Source organism: Microtus pennsylvanicus, chromosome 19, assembly GCF_037038515.1.
Source record: "Microtus pennsylvanicus isolate mMicPen1 chromosome 19, mMicPen1.hap1, whole genome shotgun sequence".
Lineage (NCBI taxonomy): Eukaryota > Metazoa > Chordata > Mammalia > Rodentia > Cricetidae > Microtus > Microtus pennsylvanicus.
Genome location: NC_134597.1, coordinates 17,565,796 through 17,591,548, shown reverse-complemented (window position 1 = coordinate 17,591,548; position 25,753 = coordinate 17,565,796). Strand labels below are relative to the sequence as shown.

At 38.4% G+C, this 25,753-nt stretch overlaps 1 protein-coding gene across 7 annotated transcripts in view; it reads left to right on the top strand.

Moving 5' to 3' along the window:
• Cadps2 (calcium dependent secretion activator 2) overlaps positions 1-25,753 on the top strand; it is a 505,709-nt gene that overhangs the window by 361,737 nt on the left and 118,219 nt on the right. For all 7 annotated transcript variants that reach the window (XR_012908510.1, XR_012908509.1, XR_012908508.1 and 4 more), the window contains exons 14-16: positions 16,909-17,010; positions 22,767-22,830; positions 25,622-25,745. Coding sequence is in view for 4 of the 7 variants with exons in the window: in XM_075953365.1 (XP_075809480.1) it covers positions 16,909-17,010; positions 22,767-22,830; positions 25,622-25,745 (290 nt within the window). In the remaining 3 variants the exon portion in view is untranslated. The remainder of the gene's footprint in view (positions 1-16,908; positions 17,011-22,766; positions 22,831-25,621; positions 25,746-25,753) is intronic.

Sequence of the window (25,753 nt, the reverse complement as noted above, 5' to 3'; positions counted from 1 at the left end):
GAGAGACAGAGAACGTATCCACAAGAGTGCAAGTTGCCTTTTCTTCTCCAGGGCCACCTGGTTCTGTATAGCTCAAGTGTCCGGATGATTCCTATTGTCGTGCATGTGCGTGCCTGGGGAGGATTTCCTGCAGGATGATGCAGACCTAAAGACCTTTTCTTAGCCATTATGGAATAAACTTTCAATGCTAAAGCAGGATCAGATACCATACTCAGGCTAAGATTCTGCCCAACCCCTTTCCTAGCTTCCATTTCTGGAGCTAGTGTTTTGCATTAGGATTCTAAGCTACTGAACTCACCTCTTCTTTTACTAAGACAGAAGAATCACCTAGTGTAACCCTCTATAGTTCAGTACCTCTGGGCTTGAAAACTCACCTATGACTCTGTCCTCCGAAAATTATCTACAGATTACCTTTGTTAAGGCTCCCCCTATAACTGAGGTCCATATAGTCTAACCCTTCTGATTTTAATTATTTTCTATCTTGTGTATCTGTAGTTTCCTTTCCTTTCTTTGCAAAAACCTGGCTAAGTTTCAGGTTATTTACAGCATGACCTATTGGCCAAGGAATTCAAAAGTCAGAACATCCTTGTTCAAATAGATAATTAATAACCAAGAAACTTGGATGAATTTCATCATGTTTTCCAGAGGTCCCACCTTCAGAGAAGCAAAGTCATGAATCATAGCTGGAAATGAAGCATATTAGTAAATGTAGAGCACTTAAAAACTGTTACATTAGTATTTTTAAAAAATTGACTCATATTGTCTGAAGTATTGTTATGTCAGCTACAAGGTTCTTTGTTACTAACAGTTGACACCTGGAATGTTCTCCTGATGCCTTCAACCTCCTATGTGGAAAGTAAGCTCTAGGATTTCATCAAACCTCTCTCACCATTGCCCTGGTTAGTTTCTTCTTCTTCTGGCCTCACCGTTTTTGGTTCTCCAGTTATTTGTGTTTTCAGGCATCCACTCATTCATTCATTCATTCATTCATGCCTTCATTTGTTCATTTCAACTATCCTTTTGCTAATACTTCATGGTCCTCCAGATTCCTAAGTGTGCTTCCCAAGCCTGGTTTCTTCTTTTGAAGATTCCTGTTGTTTTTAGCCCGTTTATATGTCCCTGCATAGTTTACATCATTTCCCCATTAAATCCACTTTTTAAAAAGTTAAAATATACACAGTAAGTTGGTCTCTGATTCAACATGTGGGTGGATGCAACTTAAAAAAGAGAAAAGAAGAAGTGGAGTTTGAAGGAGATTCATACTTCAGCTTAGGACAGACGTCATCGAAAATACGCCAAGAGTTGTGGCATTTCCTGTGATGTTTGCAGTCCAAGAACTGCCATTCAGGAACGTTCTTCCCCCATGATCAAAGAATAAAAGTGCCCAAACATGTCTACTGGAATCCTGACTCTGAAATTTGCAGACTCAACTAGGTTGGGAAAACTACTTAACCTCCTGGAATTCTGGAGTTCTTAGGTATGAAAGGAGGGAACGGTACTATCAAGACACTGGATGAATATAGAGACTCTTTATCAGTATCAGCTGCTATTTGTCTGGTGTGCGGTCCTAACAGCCACCTCCCAGTCCAGGAAGATGTAAGCCATGAGGAAGGAGAAAATGCAGAAAGCCTGTAGTCCAGCCGCTCTACCTTCTACTAAACAGAAATATTGCAGTGCGCGTGTGCTTATACTGCTAATATCTTTGCTAATAGAGTACTTTAGTGTAACCACTCCCTTCTTCAGAATGTGCCCTGGTGCTTCATGTCTCCCGTGTTTATCTACATCGACGTTTTGTGCAGAGCGATGCAGTGTCAAATCCCTACTTTTCTGCAATCTACCACCATTCATTTGGCTGATTCTTTTTACATCTGTCAAGATCCGCAGAGAGTCGTTTTGTTCATTGCCTGAAAACCACCTCTGACAAAAAAAATTTGAAAGGGAAGAAGGCTCGCCTTTTGTTGTTAGCTGGAGTGAAGGACAACAGCGGCCGCCGCTGCCGCGTCTGGAGTGAGTTTTTTCAGGGAGCACATCCCATCAAGCAGCGCTGAGCTGCTGGGTGTGCGCATTCTGTGGGCTGCATCTTCTCTGAATAGCTCTCTGAAATCTGAAAGAATAGAGGTAAACAGAAAAGGCTTGGCTGGTACCGACACAGAGGAAAACAGAAAGAAGAAAAGAAGAAAGAAAAAGTGAGTCAAGGACAGAAAGGGACCCACTCCGGCAGGAAGATAACCACACACGCCCATGAATAACACAGCCCCTCACAATGACGGTTCCACGGAGGGCTGGCGGCTAGGTGAAAAGAGATGCGAGAAACAATGCATCCGAAGGGCAAAGTTCGAGGCTGATATGTGTGCTTATAAGGCTTGATTTTGTAAGGCACATCAGGGGTGGAAAAATGAAAGCCGCAACGTAAAATGGCTTTTATGTCCCAGTTTAATGTAAGACCTACAATATAGTAGTCCCCCATTCTTCTTTCTTTGGTAAAGCCACCTGGGATCTGTTACGTGATTATCAAAGGAGAGTTCTGATGTACTGGCTTGCAAGTAGGCGGTAGAAGTGTGCAATGTGACTGTAGCATGTATAAAAATCACCCTCTTTTTCCTGTGGCTTCCAGATCATAGCACAGGATGGGAGAAAACCTTACTGGGCACCTGTCAGATCATCATATTTTGGCACTTCTATCTGTATGGATGCTAACATTCCCCTTGTTTATACCTCTCCATTCTTATTTTAGAGATAGGAATACATATTTTAGTAAAACAGATCATGAATCAAGGAGGGTCTTAAGGGTTTTCACTACTGCCTCTTACTCTAGGCTTAGGTATACAGCTTAAAGAAATGATATTTTAATACTGTAATCCCAGCATGTTAGAGGAGGAGACAGGAGGACCAGAAATTCAAGATCATTTTATATTATATGACTAGCTTGATGCCAGCCAAGTCTACAGGAGACCTTGTCAAAAGAAATTCAGATGTAAATATCACCAAAATTTTAAGTGCAGAGGCTCATTTCCAGGGAGTATGAAGCCAAATAAAGTACCATCAGTGGCTGATTTCAGCCAGTGTGTTAAATGCACAGGAGCTGAAGAGTAAGATGAATGAGTACCTTTCAGATATGAATCATGTGATGTCTTTAAATTTTCGGTAAAATATAGAACATCCCTAAATCTGTCCAACTTAGCTCAACATGATACAGGGTAAATATGCACTCTTAACACAAGAGAAAAATAACACGGGGAGAGGAGAGACTTGATATGACCTAATAGCACTGGCATGGGAAACAAAACATTTGTGTTCTTGTTTCCAACTCTTCTACTTACTAGCTGTTTGACTTTGAACAACTAGTCCTAATCTTTGTGAGCCACAACTCTCTACCTGTTCCTTTACCTATGACTAAGAACATTAATGCTGCCTACCTCCTTTGGTTCCTAAATAGAGCAAATAAAGCTATGTGAACAAAGGAGAACCCAAAGAAAAACATATAGGCATCCTCCTGAATATAAACCTTCATCAGGCGATGAAAGGAGACAGAGACAGAGACCCACATTGGAGCACCGGACAGAAATCTCAAGGTCCAAATCAGGAGCAGAAGGAGAGAGAGCACGAGCAAGGAACTCAGGACCGCGAAGTGTGCACCCACACACTGAGACAATGGGGATGTTCTATCGGGAACTCACCAAGGCCAGCTGGCCTGGGTCTGAAAAAGCCTGGGATAAAACCAGACTCGCTGAACATAGCGGACAATGAGGGCTACTGAGAACTTAAGAACAATGGCAATGGGTTTTGATCCTACTGCTCGTACTGGCTTTGTGGGAGCCTAGGCAGTTTAGATGCTCACCTTACTAGACTTGGATGGAGGTGGGTGATCCTTGGACTTCCCACAGGTCAGGGAACCCTGATTGCTCTTTGGGCTGATGAGGGAGGGGGACTTGACTGGGGGAGGGGGAGGGAAATGGGAGGCGGTGGCGGGGAAGAGACAGAAATCTTTAATAAATAAATAAATTTAAAAAAAACAAAAAAATGTTCATAATCAGACATCGTCGAAGTATCATGTTTTGACCTTTTTTTATATACTGTGTAAGTTTTTACCCCTTATAAAAAACAATTGGGACAACAAGTGTTTCTGGTTTCAAATGTTTTTGAATTAGGAGGTGTTTGTATAAATTTTACTGCTCAGACACCCCAGCTGTGACTGAGCAATGCTGATGGAAAAGTTTTGGATTTCAGACTTTTTTTTCATTAAGGAGGCTCAACCTGAATCAGGTGCATGGGCTTCTGCTGCTCTTGCTTTAGAAGCACTGAGTGCTCTAGTGAATGTTGAGCTCCGTAGTGGGTGGAGTATTCCATAAACAAGCTTCTAGCCTGAATCATTTTCTGGAATCTTGTAGTGCCCTTTCACCATGTTGCTTGGAACCATTGTAGGCCTAATGGAAGACTAACAGAATCATAGTCTAAAGCTGGAGGAAGGAATTCTATTGTCAACTAGGCAGGGAGACAGACTGCATCTTGAAAAACAGTTACTGAGGTCACATGATCAGTTTCCTCTGTTTTCTGGTCATGTTAAGCAACTTTGGGATTTTTCTAAAGCACCAAATAAGGAGCCACCGAGGAAGAGAGGCAAGAAAAGGGTGTTTTAGTATTTATGGGATACATCAGGTCAGCCTCAGACAGAAACAAGATGTATATTGCTAACCCAGAACTACAATATTGGCTTTAACTTTTCCTTCATCCTTATCTGCCATGGAAGCTGCTGACCCCCACCACTCACTATCCATCTCCTACGGAGTACAACCCAACATAGGTAGCAGCCTACTCAGAGCTTGCCAACTGGAGTCCAGCACTGTGCACCGTCTCTTTAATCTATTACCTCTGGTTCTAGTGAAGAGCTCTCCAGTATCCAATAGGTCAGCAGCTTATCTCCCATCATCTTTGGTGAGGTGACATCATGCATTTGTGACAATATACAGTTCGTCTATAAATCCCTGGGCGTCCTGTTTCTGTGTTGTTGCTTATTAAGTTGTTGGTTTGCATTTGCAAATTTGCATGGGGTAAAGCCCACTCTGCAATCTAGTTCTTACAGTTGTTGGTAAGGTGGTCCTCTTCCCACCACCCTGAAAGCTCTGTTCCTTGTCATGGATTGGTTTCTTTCCCTTCATTTCTTTTCTTCCTTGATTTTGAGGAATTTTTCTCCATAATTTCTTCCTGATTCATAGTGGATCATCTAGTCTGCCTTAATGAGGGGTTTGAGACAATATACCCTCCTAAATGTTGTTTTTACAACATATTATAAATCTTCTATGTAGGAAATATTAAGAATTCTTTCAAGAAATTTTATTCACTGAAATTCTTGAGACTTGATCTAAACCTCATTTTATTATGTGATCTGTGAGATGCCAATTCTTTTTAAGTTATGGGTATTTTCTTTATGATTACATATGTATCAAATATCAAAATTCTAAAAATGATTCAAAAGTTGCTTTTTTACCTTGTCGTAGTTAGGGCAAGCAGTGGTTCATGTCTTCTAGCCCTTACCAAATTCTGCCTGTTAGATCTTTGGAGTTATGACCTGCTATTGCTACTACACTTTCTTTCATTTCTGTTCATTCTGCTTTGCATAGTCTGAAGCCATTTTATTAGACACAGTCAAGCTTGAAATTCTTCAGTCTTCCTGTGAACATTATTACTTGGTGACCCATACCATAAGGAGTATTGATTTGTGAAATGTATTTAGATTATTATTGTTACTTTCTTTTTGTATTTGTCTCATATGTGTTTGTTCATACCTTTTGAATTTTCTTTAGTCTTGAATTTTAGTGTGTGATACAACACTAAAATAATTTCTAATTTAGGTTTTTAGTGTGGTTAATATTTTAGTCAGTTCAGTCCCTTTACTATTAACATGCATACTAATGAAAATAAATTAACTTTTACTGTTTTGATCTAGGTTTTCTTTTTTGTGTCACACTTTGGAACACCTTCTTCCTTTGGCTCACTGAGGTTATCATCTCTATTGTGTATTTTTCTCCTACAGTTTATATTTTATGACAGTCGTATTTGAATATTTACCAGGTACACGGCTGAACATTTGAAGCTGCATACAAAACCAGCTCAATTCCCCTTAGGTCTTCACTCCCTTCCTTGATTGTGATTTGACATCATCTGGTTGAGTGTGGTGTGACATTCATATTGGCTGTGTGAATCTGGCAGAGAGGGTCCTAAAAATGAGGCAGACTAAAATCTCATGCAATAGCCAACTTTATTCCGAGCATCAGACAGTTTATATTCTTGGGATTAAAGAAGATCACATGAGCAAGGTTCACACGAGTTTAGGCTGCATGCAGTCATGAGGACAAACCATGCATAGGAGCAGATGATGTGTAACCTGAAACAACCCCATTCCTGCTCACTACTCCTGGGAGGAGCACGAAAGCACAGTCTAGGAACAACCCATGTTATGGATAAACATGGTTACCAGGCTCTTCTTTACTTGGACTTTTCTCACAAGCTCTCAGAAATCTCACACAGCTTCTTTCATGGACCATGTTTGGACAGTTTGGCATGTCCCAAACCATTTTTCTTTTTAACAACACTGAGTCAAATAATAGCTAAATACTTTAATTGATTCAATTGAGTGACTTTATGGTACGTGAAAATGGCCCAAACTACATAGCAAGGTGGCTGTCATTTTAAGTGTAGAATTTTATGTTATAAAGAATGTGGCTGTTACATATAAAATTAAAAATAATCATAACAAATTATAAAGACCACTGTTAATGCTATTACATTAAAATTGATGATTTCAAACACTACAGGTCAGACTGCAAGACACGTCTTTTCTTTTTAAAAAGCAACTTTACACTGAGTGGTGATGGTGCATGCCTTTAATCCCAGTCATTGGGAAGCAGAGGCAAGTGGAATCTTGGTGAGTCTGAGGCCAGCCTGGTCTACAGAGCAAGTCCCAGGACAGTCAGGAATAGACACACACACACACAAAAAAAAAACCTGTCTCAAAAACTAAAAAAGAAAGAGACAAAGAGAGGAGAGAGAGAGGGAGGAAGAAGGAAGGGAAGAACGGAGCGAGGAGAGAGAAGAAAGAAAAAGAAAGAAAGAAATTTTACCATGTACCAAATACTCAAGTATGTCATATGTTTAACTTAGCAGTATACATACACCAGAGACTTTTCCCAAGGAAAAAAAAATACATGATTTAAGAACACACGGTACAAAACTAGTTATTAAAGTGTGATTTATGATAGCTAAATTAGAGGGAAAACTTCCAAATTAATGCTAGAAGAAAATTACGTGGATATGCCATCTGATGAAATAGTCTTCCAATAGAAAGATATATTAGAATATTTAAGTTATCTACTAAGCTCATTAAAATAATAAAATTGAATCATATATCTATTGATTTATAGAAAGAAAACTAGAATGGTACTTCCAGTTGTTTCTGGTTGGCATTTTATAAGAAATTTTTATTCTGTATTATTTTTCTGAATTCCTTGTCTCTAATGTCTATAAAGTTCTTTGTTTAAAACATATATTTTTAAATACAATATTAAATATGAGGGAATCAGTGATATATAGCTATATAGATAGGTGATAGATTATAAATAAATATTGAAGAACTCTATGTGGAGATCTCAATTCTACTTTTAATTTAAATTTCTTTTGACATTTTGTTTTCTTGCAAGCTAGAGTTGCTTACAACAGTCATCTTAGTTTGAATTGCTCTAAAAAATTTCGTTTCTTTGTGTGTTCCCAAGAGAAACTAGACATCAAATACCTCTTTGTATTTGGCACAGCCTAGAAACAACACCATCCAGTTTTGTGACCTTATAAACTGAAATTTCTGCTTACACTGCAGAAGTGTCTACTCATATGCAAAATCTCCAAGACATCAAAATGCAAAGAAAGGATCCTAAGAGAGGGTATCATAAACCATAAAAGAGTTGGGTGGGGTACTAAGAAGGGTTGGAGAGAGGAAAGAGAAGGTGCAAATAATGTGATTATATTTTAATTTCAAAAATAAAAAAAATGTTTTTGAAAAGCGTAAGAGTGAACATCATTTCAAAATCTCATCTTTTCAGAATTTTTTCATATTGACAACTAGAGAAGAGGGAACAGCACTGTTTCTGTAGCATGTCCTCACCCAGATGTTAGCTCATTCTGACTGAAAGAGAGGACGTGACACTGACTGGGAAACAAAGAAGAGGGGCTATTGTTTTCCCGTCATCATCTCCCGCCATTTCTCTTCTCGCACCGTGACTTCCTCTCCTTTCCATTCTGTTCACAAATGGATATTGGTGGGAAATACACGAAGTGCAAAGTGGCTTTACCTGCTGTGCTGCAGGCAGAATTGACAATCAGAAATACCACCCTCCAGGTGTCTCTCCCCTTGTCACGCTCTCTAGGGGAAACTGGGATGTCAGACATTCCTCAGAGGAGAAGAAAGGAGACAAGAAGCCCAGAAGACACTCAGAGCTCCCTACCCTGTAGCATTTGCCTCCTCATTACTTGCAAATAAGCTCTTTTTACATTTGTTTTTAAATAAATAAAAAATATATTATATATTTTACGTCCCAGCCACGGTTTCACTCCCTTCTCTGCTCCCAGTCCTTTGCCTCCAGTTCGGTAAAAACCAAGACAAAAAAACTTACCCAAAGAGTAGAATGACTTTGAAAGAAGTCTGTAACATCGATAAAATCTGTCTTTTTATTCAGTGTCACTTTTGGCTCATTCATCCATACTTCCAGAGCATTCTGTCCCCGTACATGCCTAAAGATTTGGGGCTCAGTTAGCCCCCAAGTGTCTAGAGACTGTCCAGCTGATAAAAGCGGGAAAGTCACTATAACAGCTACAGTAGTTTTCAGTAAGAGCATGAGCTCCTAGACTCTAGGTGGTAACTTTTAAGGAAAAAGTAGGGGAAACCTGTTGTTTACTCTTCTGGCTCTTTGAGGGCCCACAACCTAACTCTCCCAATAATCACAAGGAGGCTTATTCTTTCTTATGAATGCCCAGGCTTAGTCTGACTTATTTCTAGGCAGCTTTTCTTATATTGTCCCTTCTATCTTTTGCCTTTTGGCTTTTACCTTTCCCTATTTCCCCATATCTTTTATTTCCCTCTTTTTCCATCTGGCTAGGTGACTGATCACTGGCCTCTTCCTCTCTCCTTTTCCCAGTTCTCAATCTCCTCCTAGATTTCTTCTCCTATTTATTCTCTCTGTCTGACAGTCCTACCTATTCTTTCTCCTGCCTAGTTATTGGCCAATTAGCTCCTTATTAGCCCAATCAGGTGTTTTAGACAGGCAAAATAACATAGCTTCACAGAGTTAAACAAATGCAACATAAAGGATACAACATATCTTTGCATCTTTTTTTTTATTGAGAAAAGGAAAAAAAACAAGTTTCCGCCTCCTCCCAGCCTCCCATTTCCCTCCCCCTCCTCCCACCCGTCTCCCCCTCCCCCTACTCCTCTTCCCCTCCCTCTCCAGTCCAAAGAGCAGTCAGGGTTCCCTGCCCTGTGGAAAGTCCAAGGTCCTCCCCCCCTCCGTCCATATCTAGGAAGGTGAACATCCAAACTGGCTAGGCTCCATATCTTTGCATCTTTAAACAAATATTCCACAGCATAAACATATGTAACCCATCTTAACTAATATTCTACAACCGATACCCTTAGTTAAGTAATCTTTAGAAGTGCCACTTAAAGTTCAATGGATTCTGTTGCTAGCAGACATCTCAGATTCTTAATACAGTTTTACTGTGAATTTCAGGGAAGGCAGCATAATCTGTGTTGTTGAGAGGATGCTTGGGGTTGTTCATCCTGTGATCCTAGAGCATCTCCAGAGATCATTGTTCTTTGTCCTTTACAGCATGTTTTGGAAAATACAAACAGCAAACCATCTGTGCTCAATTTTATACACAAAAAAATGGTTCTTAGACATGCTAAGATTATTTTTCATTGGTATCATGGACTTCTGAAAATTCTTAGACTATTAAAAAGAAATCTCAAATATATAAACCATAAATTCTTCAAGCACAGAAAGTGTCGCTATGCCTTTTATCCATATCCTAGCATTTAAGTAGACTCTTTAACTTTCTTTTCTACTCAAACACTGAATGCTAAAACCCATTTTTGTACCATTACCTCTAATTTTTTTAAGTAGAGGTTATTTAACATTTTCCTTTATAGGGACTTATTTCTTACTTGTTTTCTATTAGACAATAGAAAGTTGGATAAATAATATTGTTTAACTTTCTTTCCTGCATTATGTTTTTCTAGCCAACTTTATCACATTTTATACTTACTGCTGGTAAAACTATTCATCAAAACGAGAAGTCCATCGTATCTAACTTCTTTCCACTTTTAATAACTGTGGTGAGACAGTTTTCTTGGTGATAAACCTCCATTTTGGAGGGAAAGCTTGTTGGGACTGAGAAGGTAAAAAGGGAGGTCAAAACATTCCATCCTGCAGAGAAGCTCATTAACCTCAGGGAATTAACAACACAAAAGCTTCAGGGAGTCCCTGAACCTGGCCAGAAACACTGGGTCTCTCAGTCCTCAAGCTTATATAAGCCAAATGGATTGATGAGAGATACTCTCAGACAAGCTCAGCTGTTTAGAAGAGGCTTAGAACAGCTGAGCCACCAGAAAGAAACAGACCAGCCAAGCAGCCTGGAAGCAACACATTGGCTGAGGTGCTTGGAAGAGGCTCAGATCATCTGAGCTGACTGAAAGAGTTTCCAGCATTGTTGAGCCGCATGTTAAGTTGTGCCGTGTAGTCTATATTTCCAGCTTGTATGAGCTGTCACCCATGCTGATGTGGCTTTTTGGTGCATTTGACTATCTTTGGGTTATGTCTGCTACTGTAAGTAACCCCTTCCCAACATTCCTGGAAGTGACCACATAAAATTCGTTGGTTCACCAAGATGGACTTCAGTGGTATCCTTACTTTGGTCTGTTGTTAGCTCTATGTCTCGGGTGACTAGACGTTTGTTTATGACTCGTCAAGGAAAGGGTCACACAACACCTCAATCTGCCATGTTGACTAATACTACAAGTTAAAAATACCTTAATCCATAGAAGAATTAAAATTGCTATATAGCTCTTTTCTTGGTTATGGTTTCTCTTGCTGCTACAAAACACCATGACCAAAAAGCAAGTTGGGGAGGAAAGGGTGTATTGGACTTACCCTTCAGCATTGCTGTTCATCACTAGAGGAGGTCAGGACAGGAGCTAAAACAGGGCAAGGTTCCGGAGGCAGGAGCTGATGCCAACGACATGGAGGGGAGCTGCTAACTGGCTTCCCATGGCTTGCTCAGCCCACCTTCTTGTAAAAGCCAGGACCAATAGCCTAAGGGTGGCACCACCTACCATGGATTGGGTCCTCCCCCACTGACCATTAAGTGAGAAAATGCCTTACAGTTGGGTCTCATGGAGGCCTTTCCTCACCTGAGTCTCCTTCCTCTGATGACTCTAGTTTATGTCAAGTTCACACACACACACACACACACACACACACACACACACACACACACACACACTCAAAACCAACTACTCGATACAGCCCTCAGGAGTAATTTTAATGGATCTTCATCTCAAATAAAATGCACTTTTCCTGCATGTGTGCAGATACCATATGCAAATAAGCATGTGTATATGTAGATGCATATGTATATATGATCGTCTCTCTAAAATTAAAACATGATGTATAATCACTTGGGCATCAGTGACAGAAGGTTTTAGTATATAAGTTATGTCCTTAAATAATCTTTGAAATATGAACATATACCACTGTATTCATTATTTAGCTGCTTAATAATACAAGAAGGGCCTCCCTATTATAGTTTGACTTCATCTGTACGTAAAAAGATTTCCACTTCCAATCAGTGTTTAGACTTCGCGACTTAAGCTTCTTTCACAGAGCACCCTGTTTTTATGGAAATCTCATTCCTTCAATTGCTACAAGTCCAAAATAGCAAAAATGAGGATATTCAATCTCAATCCACGAGGGCACATTTTCTTCTCAGTAGAACTGCTTCACTATTTGTCAGTCATAGAGTTAAACCCCAGGTAACATCCAGGTGGAGGAAATTGTTCATTTATGTTAGAATTTTAAATAACTACATTTTGCCAATTTTTTTATCAATGTAAAAGGGATGTTAATATTTTTTTCTTTTATACCTCAGGAGAAGAATTATCTTCTTGAGATTTTAAAGTAAATCAGTTTGAGGCTAACGAAATGACAACTAAACACTAGGGATTTTCTGCTACGTCTAAACAGATGTTTCCTCTGTTAGAGTGCTTTTTTCTACCCAAGTACTTCAGCTACAACCCGTGCACCTGGTTGCCTTTTACCAAACTCCCGATCCTTTATACTGCTCGGTGATACATATATGCCAGGTAACTTTAACGCCGCTAATACTACTGAGGAATGGTAAGCGTTTACCTGTCTTTAGATGGGAAACACGGTTTCTGTGCTGTCTTAACCTCGGACAGTAGCTGTTCTCACTTCCTGAGTGGTATTCCTTTGTTTCATTACTCTGTTTGCTTGGAACCTACACACTGTCTCAACCAGCATGTCAGATACCAGAGGTAGAGCAAGAAAGAGGCAAAGAATAAATAATTTGTAATTACTTCACCATACCAACTGGCCTTACGCACAATGGATAGTGATAAAGAATGGAAAGAGGATGGAGTGGGCGGACTGGCAAGTAAGGGAGGGGAGCAGTGAACGTGTTGCAGATGAATAGAAAGGCCCTGGCTTATGAACTGTGTCATCATTTACATCGTATTAAGCCAAGAGAGACGTGATCAGACCCGCTTTTGAAGGCACGTACAGTAACATGCTGCTTATACTTGACAAAGATGGGGTTGGATGAGGAAAACCAGAAGGACTAGTGCAGTGGTCGAGGAGAACTGGTCATGGGTAGCCCTACAAGAGAAGTGGGAAAAGAAGCAAAGGGATGGTTGAGTTCTAATAGATCTATTCTTTTGGTCTACAAAACTATCTATTAGGGTGACTTGAGAGTTAGCTCAGTGGATAAAAACACTGACTGTTCTTATCCACTGACCAAAAGACACAGGTTTGATTCCAAGTACCCACAAGGGACCTCACAACTGTCTCTAACTCCAGTTCCAGGGCATCTGATGCCCTCTTCTGGCCTCTGTGAGCACTGGGCATGCATGTAGAGAACAGACATACATGTAGGCAAAACATTCATATGCATAAAAGAAGTAAGAAATTAAATGAATAAAATTCATATTATTCTAATGCTACTAAAACCTATTTAGAAATTGCAGTAACTACTTTAAGATTTCTCTCAGGGCTTCAGTGAACATATTTATGGTATGTAAAAGAGCGAGGTTTTACAGCTTCCGTTGTTAACATCCTCAGCTAAGTAGATAAGAGGCATTGTTGTTAAACTTCTAGATTTTAAGTTTTGTACCTTACATAAGTAATATAGAAAATGTGTGACATTGATAAGAATTTTAAAAATGTTTCCTCTGTTATTGCTTCTCATATACAACTCCAATCATCCAGGATAAATAGGATTATCTGTTCTTCACTATTTTTTATTGATTTTTATTGAGCTCTACATTTTTCTCTGCTCCCTTCCCTTCCTTTCCCCTCCACTTCAACCCTCTCTTAAGGTCCCCATGCTCCCAATTTACTCAGGAGGTCTTGTCTTTTTCTACTTCCCATGTAGATTAGATCCATGTATGTTTCTCTTAGGGTCCTTGTTGTTGTCTAATATGCTTTAAGAGAAATAAAGTAAGGTATGGACATTAAGAACACTAGCTTCGGGCTGGAGAGATGGCTCAGTGGTTAAGAGCACTGACTGCTCTTCCAGAGGTCCTGAGTTCAATTCCCAGCAACCACATGGTGGCTCACAACCATCTGTAATGAGATCTGTCACCCTCTTCTGATATGTGGGCATACATGGAGGCAGAATGTTGTATACTTAATAAATAAATCTTTAAAAAAAAAAGAACACTAGCTTCAGACTGTAGGAGACTCAACTTCAATTCCAGTCTTCTGCCTCCTCTGTTTTTGGAGACGAAACCTCACCTTTGTGAACCCCATAATCCTTCTCTCTTAGAAACTACCGACAAGACTATTAGGAACATCATGTTACTCTGCAAGCAAAAACAAACAAACAAAAACCTCACCTATCCAATGCTGGGTGCATAGTTTGAATTCTGTAATTAATAATTACAATGTTTCTTTTGACAGTGATAGTGAACAGAAAACTGTTGATAACATAAGAATTACTTGTCTTTATTACTAAACCCTCTTAAGCTACTCCTCTGAAGCTTGATCACAGCCAAGTTGTCATTCATCCCTGATACTCTAGAGTAGAAGGCTACTACATATTCCTAATATCCAGTAGTTTTTCTTATACAGTGCACTTATTTTAAAGGGGGGGGTGGATAAAGGCAAATTCAAATCATCCAGTGTATTTTATGTCTTTGAGTTATACTTGTTATAATAAACTCGGTGAACTAACAGTGTTTTTATGCGCGTGGTGGTATTTATCACCTTGATAAATAGTTGATAGAACCCCTCCCCTCAGACTCATCTTTTTCACTATTCATTGCCCGAAACTGTATTCTGTCCTGCCAGGCAAGCAGTGCTCCGTGATTGCAGAGCATAATCTCATCAGTCAGTTGAAACAAGACCTCACGTTGCAGCAACTGTCAGATCAGCATACTCATCATCAGTATGGGAAATGCCTTGATCTTTTACCAAATTTTCATGGCTCACTCTGAAACAGTCTACTGTCACTAACTGTATGGAATGGATTCTTATTGCTGTCTGTGTAACAACATAATTTAAGACTAGTTTGTACCTGAATGCCCAAAGTCTGAGGCTAATGCTTTACATGAGACCTTCAGATGTAGCACGACTAGTAAAAATCCAGAGACAGAAATTGGAGCTCAACCTGAAGGTCAGAAAAGCAAAGCAGCCAGCCACTGGCTCTTACCTCTACCTCAGTCCAAGATGGTGACCCTACGTCCAGAAATATTAGAATGAGACTGTGTGAGAGTTGTCTCCTCACATCTTATATTTCTCTCTAGTGCTGGGATCAAAGGCATTCACCACTGCTGCCTAGTTTCTATGGCAAGCTAGTATGACTACTGGGATTAAAGGTGTGTGTCACCACTGCCTGGTCTGTAAGGCTGACTGTTTTACTCTCTGATCTTCAGGCAAGCTTTTATCTATTAAAATATAAATTAAATACCACTATAATCAGATAGTACTGGGGGTGTAGCTCAGTTTATAGTGTTTGCCTAACATACACAAAGCTCTTGGTTCAGTTCAGAGAGCCACATCACCAGCACAGTGGTGCCTGCCTGTGATCCAGCACTTGGGAGATGGATCAGGAATTCAAAGTCATTTTTGGCTGTATAGACCACTTGAGGCTAGCCTGGGATATATGAAACATTGTCTTAAAAAAATAAAAAAGCAACAAAATAGATGATATTTTGTGATCATTGCCACAAATGATTAGTAATAACTAATACAATTGTCTGGACTTTGTATTAAGCTTTGCTTAGTGAAAGATGGTTTTGAAACAGTATGTGAAAAATTAAGTGTATTTGTATGCGGGTAACTCACGCATTGGCATTTTCTCCTTCCTAAAAGTACTTGAAAAATCAGTACCACTAATTTCTCGTTGGTCTTCCCTTAGATAACACTGAAAATGCATTCTTATATGACAAATGTAACTGGTGTGTTATTACAAATATAAAATTAAATATTTCTTTGTTTAGAAACTAATTATAATTGCAAGAAATGTTTTCAAAGGCTAAATCCCAACAGCATGCAAATTTCTGAAGTCACAAATTATTTATTGTCTATAAGGACAAAGTCCTCATACTTAAGTGATGCTTAGATGTGACTGGAAGATCGTTATGTCAGCAAGGTTAAGGTACAACTTTCAAGTTAATTGCTTTTGTCCTAATTGACTAGTTAACAAGCATGAAATATATATTCATGAGCACACACACACACACAAATGGGAAACATCAAATTAAAACCTTGTTTGCAAAGTAATTCTAACCACTTCTCTTTGCATTTAATAATCTTTTTTTTCTACCTATTTTATACACAAGCAGTAATATTAAGACTCTAGAATAATGAGTGCACATCTTTGAGAAAATATAATCAGTTAAAAATAAACTAATGAGAAAAATGCCTGTTGCCCATTACCAAATGCCAAAGATGTTCTTGATGTACATAAGGTTTAAAGTAAATAGAAGATTAATGTGTTTTCCACGCTGTATTAGCATGGATAGTTTATGTTCTCAAATTTCCCAAGACTGCTATACAAGCAGAGATTTAAATTGATATAGAATTTTTTGAGAATTTTCTAAGTATTACTTATTAAATATTTCTTATCTACTAGTTACATATTCACATATTAATCCAAATTTTCTCTTTCTTAAAAAAATTGAGTATCTCCAGGCTCATGTTTTGTTTATTTTTATTTGGAAGAGAAGTAGTTAAGACATTTCCATTTGCATTCGGTCTATTTTTATAATCGTTCCATTCAGGGGATAGTCATTTAATTGGTCAGATGTTTAATTCCACTAGAGAACATTTTCCCTGCCATTTTCAAGGACTAGTTGTTGTTCTCTGTGTGTCTGGAAACGATTCATTGTTATCATTCACCTTGAAGGCTGCCTAAAAGAATAAACTCATTCCGTTCATTCTGGGTCAGAACTATGAAGCAAATGGCTGCAAATGCTGCTATTACATTCCCAGTATAAACACAGCTAAGGCTAATATGCCTTTTACTTTATTATTTGAATGATTTAGGGACACATTTGAATGTATAAAAATCTTTCAAGGTAAATAATCTATTAATACAAATTGCTCTGATTCTCATTTTTTTTTTCAGACCTGATGGAATTGGAACTGTTTCAGTGGAAGAAAAAGAACGGTTTGAGGAGATAAAGGAGAGACTATCTGCCCTTTTAGAAAACCAGATAAGCCACTTCAGGTATACATTGTGTTTGATCCAAGTATCTGCTTCTCCAATCATGCTTTATCCTGCATCCCTGACCCTGTATACTTTTCCTTATTAAATCTCCTTACCACCAGTCAAGAATTGCCGGTAGGTCCCAATTGTTCGCAGTGTATGATCCAGGATTCATTCTGCGGTCTCTTTCCCAGATGGCTGTTTGTTTCCACTGTTTTTATACATGAGGCATTACTGCTCTAAAGTCTATCTGCTCTTCCTGTACTTCTCCTCTGCATTTTCGTCTTCATGTAGTTTTTTGGTTTTTTTTTTTTTGTTTTGTTTTGTCCATCCCAGCTCTAGTGGGCAAGGAGATTCTCACCTCCATGATGGAGGCATTCTCAATTTCTCTATCAAAGAATAGTCTCAAGTCTTGTAACAATTTTTGTGCTTCTCACTTGTTCCTGTATAACATAGTCAATAAATTCATTGCTTAAGCCATTAATTATCTTTGTATTCACAACATAAGCTAGAACACCTAGTGCTCCTTGTTTTGAAAGATTAGATGGCAATACTAAGAATCATTTGCAAAATAATATTATTCTTGTCCTGGTTTTAATTAGTCTCAAAGAACCCAATAGTTAGAAACATAAATATAAATATGCAAATGTATTTTCTTCTACTACTACTCTTATTAGACTCTATGAGGTATTTTATATCAATTAATTTTGTTTTGTAGAATGCCTATCATGTTATGTTTATATGGTTTAAATCATTTAAAAAAATCAACAAACTCTATGAATATACATTTCTACCAAATTGTTATTTGCATTTGAACATGTCCAATCTGTGTCTTATCCCTTGTCTGCAATATGAAGAGCACAGAGGTTGCGATTCTAAGAATGGTACTGAGCAGTAAATCCTCAAGGAGAAAATGTGGCATCTGTTGATTTACACTAGAGGCTTACGGCTGACACCTTCACCTCCACACGTACAGACAAAGGACTCAGTCCTACACGGTCACGAGTGCTAGACCCACAGTAGAAAGTCACGGTGTCCCAATAGCACGATGGAATTCAACTTACAAACTTTAGACTTCGTTCTCTACATCCATTTTCAGTTTACAAATCCAACCCAGACCTAAAGAAGGTTTTTGTATTTTGTGCTTGTGAAGATCTGCTTCTGCATTGACTGTTGTTAAAAATGCTGCCTCTGGTATAGAGAGTCCGTTAAATGTATTTTGTGAGTCTGTAGGTTTTTGTTTGTTTGTTCTTTGATTCCCCCTCCCCTTTGGTGGCCCACCACCCAGCTCCCAAATAAATACAGAGACACTTATTCTTACTTATGAATGCCCGGCCTTAGCTTGACTTGTTTCTAGCCAGCTTTTCTAACTTAAATCATTCTGTCTCTCTTTAACTACACGAGTTATAAACCTGCTGAGAAGTACTTAAATCCCCAGCTGTTATTCCCTACACAGCTCTCCTATACCAGTATTATCAGTCTACACAACAGAGAAAATGAAGGTACCTGTACGGAGTTGGAGGGCACAGGAAACATCACCTGTGGTCAAAAGTTCCAATAGGAAGGTAGTATAAACCTTTATTATGAAACTGAGAACTACATACTTCTTCCAGTTCATGTATGTGACTCCCCCAAAGCTAGCGGCCAGTTAGGCATGCATGTTATCTTCTCCTGACTATTTCACCAACCTAAGAAACAAACAAACAAAAACAACCAAAACTCCACAGCTGTACATAGTATAGACTTCCCTAAGATTTTAGCAAGAGGTACCTTCCACAAAGATTGTCATCCTTAAGAACTGCCTACATCCATACAGCTTCTTTAGACTTCCAATTAATATACTTTTGAAAAATGGTCATACATGTAGATCATCAGATATGTGAGAAAAAAAGTATTTAATGTGGAGGAAAGAAAATAATACAGGTGGATGACAAGGGAGGCGGTGATTTGGGAAGAGGGAAGAGTGTATGGAGAAAGGGAAAGTGCTGGAATTTTTTTATTAAAGTCTTTAGAGAAGTTTAAAGAGACAGCTTCTATCAATGAAAAATGAGATTGAACGGTTAAAATAAAACTTCAGAGGATGAATAGGAACTCTAGAGACCGTGTGAAAACATGACACATACAACCTAAAAATACACCATTGCGAGACAGAGTTCATGAAAACTTCCAGAAGGTGCAGCTGTTCTCATGGTTTAAGGACCTCCCATCAGGTAAAACTGATCTTTGACTTCACCACAGAAAAGAATTTAAAGATGGGACAGTGTAAAGCAGAGTTAGGCTTTATTGAAAATAGAATAAAAGGCACTCCTGAGAGTGTGGGTATGAACTTCTCAAAGCAGAGTCACCTGGAATGTCCTAACTCTAGCCATATGTATACGGCTGGTGGTTAAGTGACCTCTGAAAGGTTGGTAAGAACAATGCTCTTTTTTAGTCTCATTTTTCAATGGAGGAGATTCCAGAATGCCTGCACATGAGCCATGGGTGGGATTCTAGGGTGACCTCGCAGGTGCCATGGGTGGGATTACAACTGATGAATTCAAACCACAATATTGGAATTTCAGAAGAGAATTAAAACACATCTTTTATTCTTGTTTGAAAATATCTCTAAAAAGAAGAAATATTCTCCCAGCAGCAAATGTTAATTATGTTGGAATTTTTTATTTCAACAAATTCAATTCCAATTGTGTTGGAATTGTTGACTTGGCCAGAGGCTTCAACTGGATTCTGAAGCTGATGGCTCTTTTCTTTTCCCATGTCCCCATAATTCTTTCTGTTTTTATTCTACCTCAATTAAAGTAGTGTGACAACTAAATGGTGACCCCAAATGGTGAACTTCATTAAGTAGAAGGAATAAAAATTACGTGTGCTGGAAAAAATGTCAAGGAAGCATCATTATTCATGAGAGAAATTCAACTTAACCCTGAAGTTAGGTCCAGGGTGGCAGCCAGAGTCTGGAATTCTAATGCTAGAGAGACTGAAGCAGGAGAATGGCCAGCCAGAAACAAGCAAACAAAACCCTATAGACCTCTTAATATACTTACAATTCAGAACAGCAAATCTGAACTTTCAAATACTGTTGGGTTAGTGGACTCTGAGAATTGTCAACACCTGCTGCAGATAGGACCTATTTCATGCCTAGGAATTTTCTCAAATGAAAGTAAAGTCCATGTAGACCAAAGATTGAATGGATGTGCATACCAAAATTGTTAATAATAAAATGAAAATTAGCCATCTAAGTGGCCATTAAGGACTAGATAAACAGTATCCTTATAGAATTGTGTGGCTGCCTCCCAATGCAAAGGGATGAAATACCAACTGAGCACTCAGACACAAAAATCTACAAACTATCTATGTCCTCTTATGTAAGATCCTAGACATGTAATCTCATTCCAAAGATAGAAAGTTAATCACTGGTTGCCTGCAGTAAGAGGAAGGACATAAATTTCCTTGTCACAACTTAAATTTTTAAAATCTTACAGTTGAAATACATGCAATTTATTCTGTACCATCCCACTAGATAACACTGAGGTTGAGAATAGCTGCAGATGGCACTTCTCTGTCATAGGCAATGTCCCCAGCACCCAAAATATAAATGTCTAGGAATTCTCTTTCATAGCAGGAAGTTGGTAGGAAAGTCGGGAAGCAAAATCACACACAGTGTGAGGATATAAAGTTCAAATGTCAAAAGAAGCAGCTAAGACTTGATCTTTTTATTTTATACTTTCTAAAACAGAAATTATTTGGGGCAAGGCAGAACAAACACGAAGGATGCAAGGTCTCTTTTTCAAAACAGCTTGTCGAAGGAAGGGTGCGCCATGCACGTAGAATTTTAATAAACATTAATACTGCATTTAAATAAGGAAGGGGGTGGTGACTAATCGTAAGGTGGGTGTAACCTGGCTCATTTATCTTTGAAACTCATTTAGCATAGTGGGAAGGAGGATGCCTTTAGTTTTCTCAGACTAGGTATTAAATGTGGTTGAATTTTATTCAATAATTGAATGTTTTCCACTTTGCTTTGCTGGTGCATAGCTGTCAAGAGAGGCAAAACCCCCAAATATTTATCCTGAAAGGTGGCAGAGCAAAATGATTCCTTTCTTTTAAAGCTCTTGCATTATAAAGATTAGTTAAGCTTCTGTGTAGTTATTTTCTGTATGTTATTGATTCAGGATTACTCTAAATGTGCTGCATTATTGTCAATGCTAATTCAGAACATACCCATTGGGACCTCAGAGCCCTGAAATGCTAAATGTAATCTGAGGATCAGTAACGTTCCATTCATAAAATGCTTCCCCCATAGGTTAATGGAAATAAACAATAGGAAAGACAACGGGCGGATTATGCAAATACACTGAAAAGATTAAGCAGGGGAGGGAACTACAAGAACCCAAGTGGTGCTTTATTTAAATGTGGATTAAGCTTTAGAGTACACAGAGTGATTAAAGCTACTTTGCTAATTTGCGAAAGCATAAGAAGCACCAAGGCACAGAAAAGTCTATTAAAATAAATTGTCTCAATGTGGGGGAACGAGGCACAGAGAGGCAAAACTAAGCAAATACATGGTCTAACAGTTAATAAACGATTAATACTTTGAAGGAAACACTATGTGGCTAGATCTGGAAAATGTTCATTTACATTTATCTATGCTGGAGAAAGTTTTATAAAACTAACAAATAAACCCCCAAACAAATGCAAATACATTCTTTAAAGGAAGAAGTACATCTTTTATTCTTTCTTTTAAAATTTAGTTTTGTAAACAAATTTTTACTTGAAACTTATATGCTTTCTAGATAAATCCATTCGAATTACAGTGCAGAAAGAGATAATTTCCTGAGGCCACTAGATAATTGAGTAGGACATGGAGATAAGCAAACTCCGTTCCAACTCATTAATTTGCAGATTTCTAAGTCAAAGTGGGGTAGCAGCATAAGGACAGCCAGCTAGCTGCCTGCAGTCTGCATCCTGGGGAGGGCGCTACAGCCTCAGAGGGAGAGGGATCTTGGCTGAATCTGGTTCAAGAAAGCCAGTGGCTGCAGCAGGCTATGTACCAGCTCAGTTCTCAGTGCTATGTGGAGATGGATATGAAATAAAAATACACCTGTTAGCACCCTGTGGCCACTAACTTTAGTAGGGGTCCACTTTCTCCTTGAACAGATGTGTCTGGTCTTAGTTTCAGAATAGTCCCATTAGTTCCAGTTGTTGCTCTGCAGTTAGAATACATCAGACAAGAAACACTGGAACATTGGCTCTTCTGAGAAAGGTCTGCACAGGGTTTGCATGTGTCCTAGGGAGGTGAAAGAATTAAACACCAGTAACTGTAGTGTCCCCAAATAAGGGTCTTGAAACATTGTTGACCTTAGAAGTTTGGTATACAGTGGAAGTATATATATTATTCTTCCATACATGAATATAGAAAGGCATGAGAAAACTATTTCCTTTTTTTTCTGGAGCTAATATATCAAATTTTAAATAAGAAAGTTTTAGATATTATACAATAATTTCTCTACAATAACTCTTCTTTAATGTATGTTCTTTTAGTGAATGTATTATGAAAACTTAATAATCCTTTTCATCATAATTGATGCCTACCTAGTTCAAGACCTTGGATTCATAGACTTGGTAAAATTTTACAGTTAAAGTAACTTCCAAACCAGCTCGCTCTTCCATTTCTCTTCAAGGTTCTCCACTAATGTCAAGTTATCAAAGTTGTAGTCATTTAGCTCTTGGGTTAATATTAGATGTTTGATGTTTTTTTGTTCCTCCTTTTGTTTTTAAAGATACTGTTTTCCTTTTGGACGACCTGAGGGTGCTCTAAAAGCTACGCTTTCGTTACTTGAAAGGGTATGTATAAGGGTTGATAAATGCTGTTTATGTTCTTGAGGGCTGTGTTTCAGCTGTTGAACTGAGCAGCCCCCATGATTTGGCGCTTTTTGCTGTACCCACAGCACTGCATGAACGGTGTACCTGTTGTTACTACTGTCTGTCTCCCCCCTCCTTCTTCCTTTGACATCTTCCTGCCACCATACTACCGTGATATTATGTTATCATTTTATTTTGATGATATCTATCTTTCCATCTTTTCCCTCACTTATCATCTCATGAAATGCTTTGTTTTGTTGTCATTGTTGTTTGTTTACTTGCTGATAGTTCTTTCTCCATCCCAAACCACTTCACACTCGCTTTTATTATCCTCTCAGATCCACTGTTTTTTCCCAGTTATAGCCTTCGTGCATGTCAGCATTCCCTGTGTAAAATGATGGACATATCATTCCTTTCAGTTCCTTTTAGGCTCTACATTTGGTGTGTTATCATCAAATAATTCACAAATCATAGAAATACATTTCTCCTACAAAAATACATAGCAACTAAGCTTGTTAAAGCCATCCTTACAAACAATTTTAAGGCATAATGTGCGCTCTTTCTGTGGGTGTTGAGGAAAGTATTTTTTTCATGTGTATTGATCTCCAAATGTTGGTGTAATGCTGCCAACTAAATAATATGGTCTTAGCAACGTTTCAGTATCAGAATTCTAAACAATTTTGTTTATTCTCTGTAGCTTGTTTTTATTATGCTGGTCCTAATTTATTGACTTCATCTTGTCTATTTTTTGCTAAACTAACTTTAGAATCGATGCTACCTCCTAGCATATCTATTAGAAAGAGGTAGCAGGAACATTGCTCATAAGAGAGTTAAGGGCTAGACTGGGGGATTAAAATGAAATCTTCAGATTACAGGTTGAGTTTGTGTTATACTTTGTCTCCTGTTTTATGTGCATTGAATGAAACAGTATGGAGTTAATTATATTCAAATTTTTATGATGTTAAAAGCTGCATGTAGCCTTAGCTTTTTAAGATATGTATTCTGTTCTGTTTCTTAAGACCATTACAAGTAACTCAATTCTTAAAGTTGCTCTACTTTTTGTAACAGAATACCTTCTTGGGTGCCTCACACAACCTCTCTGTGTCCTGGTTTCCATGGCAGAGTCTTGCTTTTCCTCCCAGCAGGGAAGAGGTAGTAATCCAGAGATGCCCTGGGCCTTGCTTTGACAGTGGCAGTGTGACCCTTTCTAGTTACAGTCCCTAATCACATCTCTTACTGAATTGAAAGAGAAATGCTAAGGACCATTTCTTCATTTTATCTTGAAATCTCTCTTATTAGCAACTTACAAAAACACAATAAAATCTGCAAGTGAATTTTTAACACCTAAGAGCCCCACATGAAGTGCTCAGGCTCCTAGAGAAAATAAAATACTATTCAAACCTTAGCCTTACCTCTGAGGTAAACATATACATTCTAATTTCTAGTTACTCTTTCTACTATTTGATGTTTATCTGCATGGGAAACCTAGGTAAAAATCATAAGTCTATGTATGGAACAGCATCATTTTGAGATAAATACAGATCTCATTAAAAATAATAGTTCACATTTGATGCCTATATTTATTTTACTATGCACAGAAGGTATTTTTTAGGCTACAAAGACCTATTATGCATTTCTGAAGTACCAAATATATATGTCCTAATCGAATGGGATAATAAAAGACATGTTAAATAATCAAGTTAGTTGTTTTCAAGAAAGAAAATCTTGCCTAGATACACTTGAAAATACTGTCAGTGGTTATTGATGCTTGCATGCTAGAAGATATTCAAGAGTGTGCAAACATTGGTGCAAAGAGAATAAAATAATAAAGTTTTAATGGATATTCTCAGTCTCTGTTAGTATTTATTTCAATGTAAGAGATTAATAGAATGCTTACCACACTTAAAAAGCACTTTATATTATCATATGTATCATTGTTTGGATATAAACAAAGCATGACAATTACTTTCAATGCATGAAAAAAATAGTCTAAATGAAAGGCTTGATTGCCTCATTAGAAAGTATTTTAAATTACCTTCTGAACTTTTTATATAACTGTATTTGCTTCTTGCCAATAATGAAACATGTTATGGGAAAAGATCCAAGAACACATTTTAGGACCCCAGCAAAGAATGGCCTGCATCTTCTTTTTGTCCAAAACTGAAGGAAGTTTCCATGTGCCTCAGCACTTGATCTCCCATAAAGCGTCCATTCCTCTAAGGCAAAGAAGTTTCTTTCATCTTTGTGTAGTTCACCACTTCGTGTTCAGCAGATCACAATTATTGAAGTTTAATTAGCAATTTTTACAGACCTCCAAAATGATGCCTGTTCATGGCGGAGTTTTTCTTACGATTTTTTTTCACATGTATTCAGAAGACTTAGTTAGGGCTTTTACCTTAGGACTACACAAGACAAACTGTGTTTATCACTTGTGCCAAAGACTGAAATCCTGATCTGAAACAGCTGCAGTAATGGTGTCGTGGATCCCTGGAGGAAAAGTGACAGTCACACTGAATCCTGGTGACCTGGCCTGTGGGAGGTTTTGGTGTGTACAAATGAGGCTTAGCCAGGAGGAACCAATGCTGAAGGATTAGGTCCCAGTTGTGAAGTGCCGACTCATTACTTCCCACAAGTTACTGGAGACCCCTCCCCCTTCCCAGGAACACTTAAGTCTGGGGGCAATTTGTGTAATTTAGTTTTAGACCTTATTTGATGCAGCGTCTCTCCTCTCTCCTTTTTCGCCCACCCCACTCTTCTTCTCTTCTCTCTATAGGTTTTAATGAAAGACATCGCCACTCCTATCCCCGCAGAGGAGGTGAAGAAAGTGGTCAGAAAATGTCTGGAGAAAGCTGCCTTGATCAATTACACCAGGCTCACGGAGTATGCCAAAATTGAAGGTCAGTGC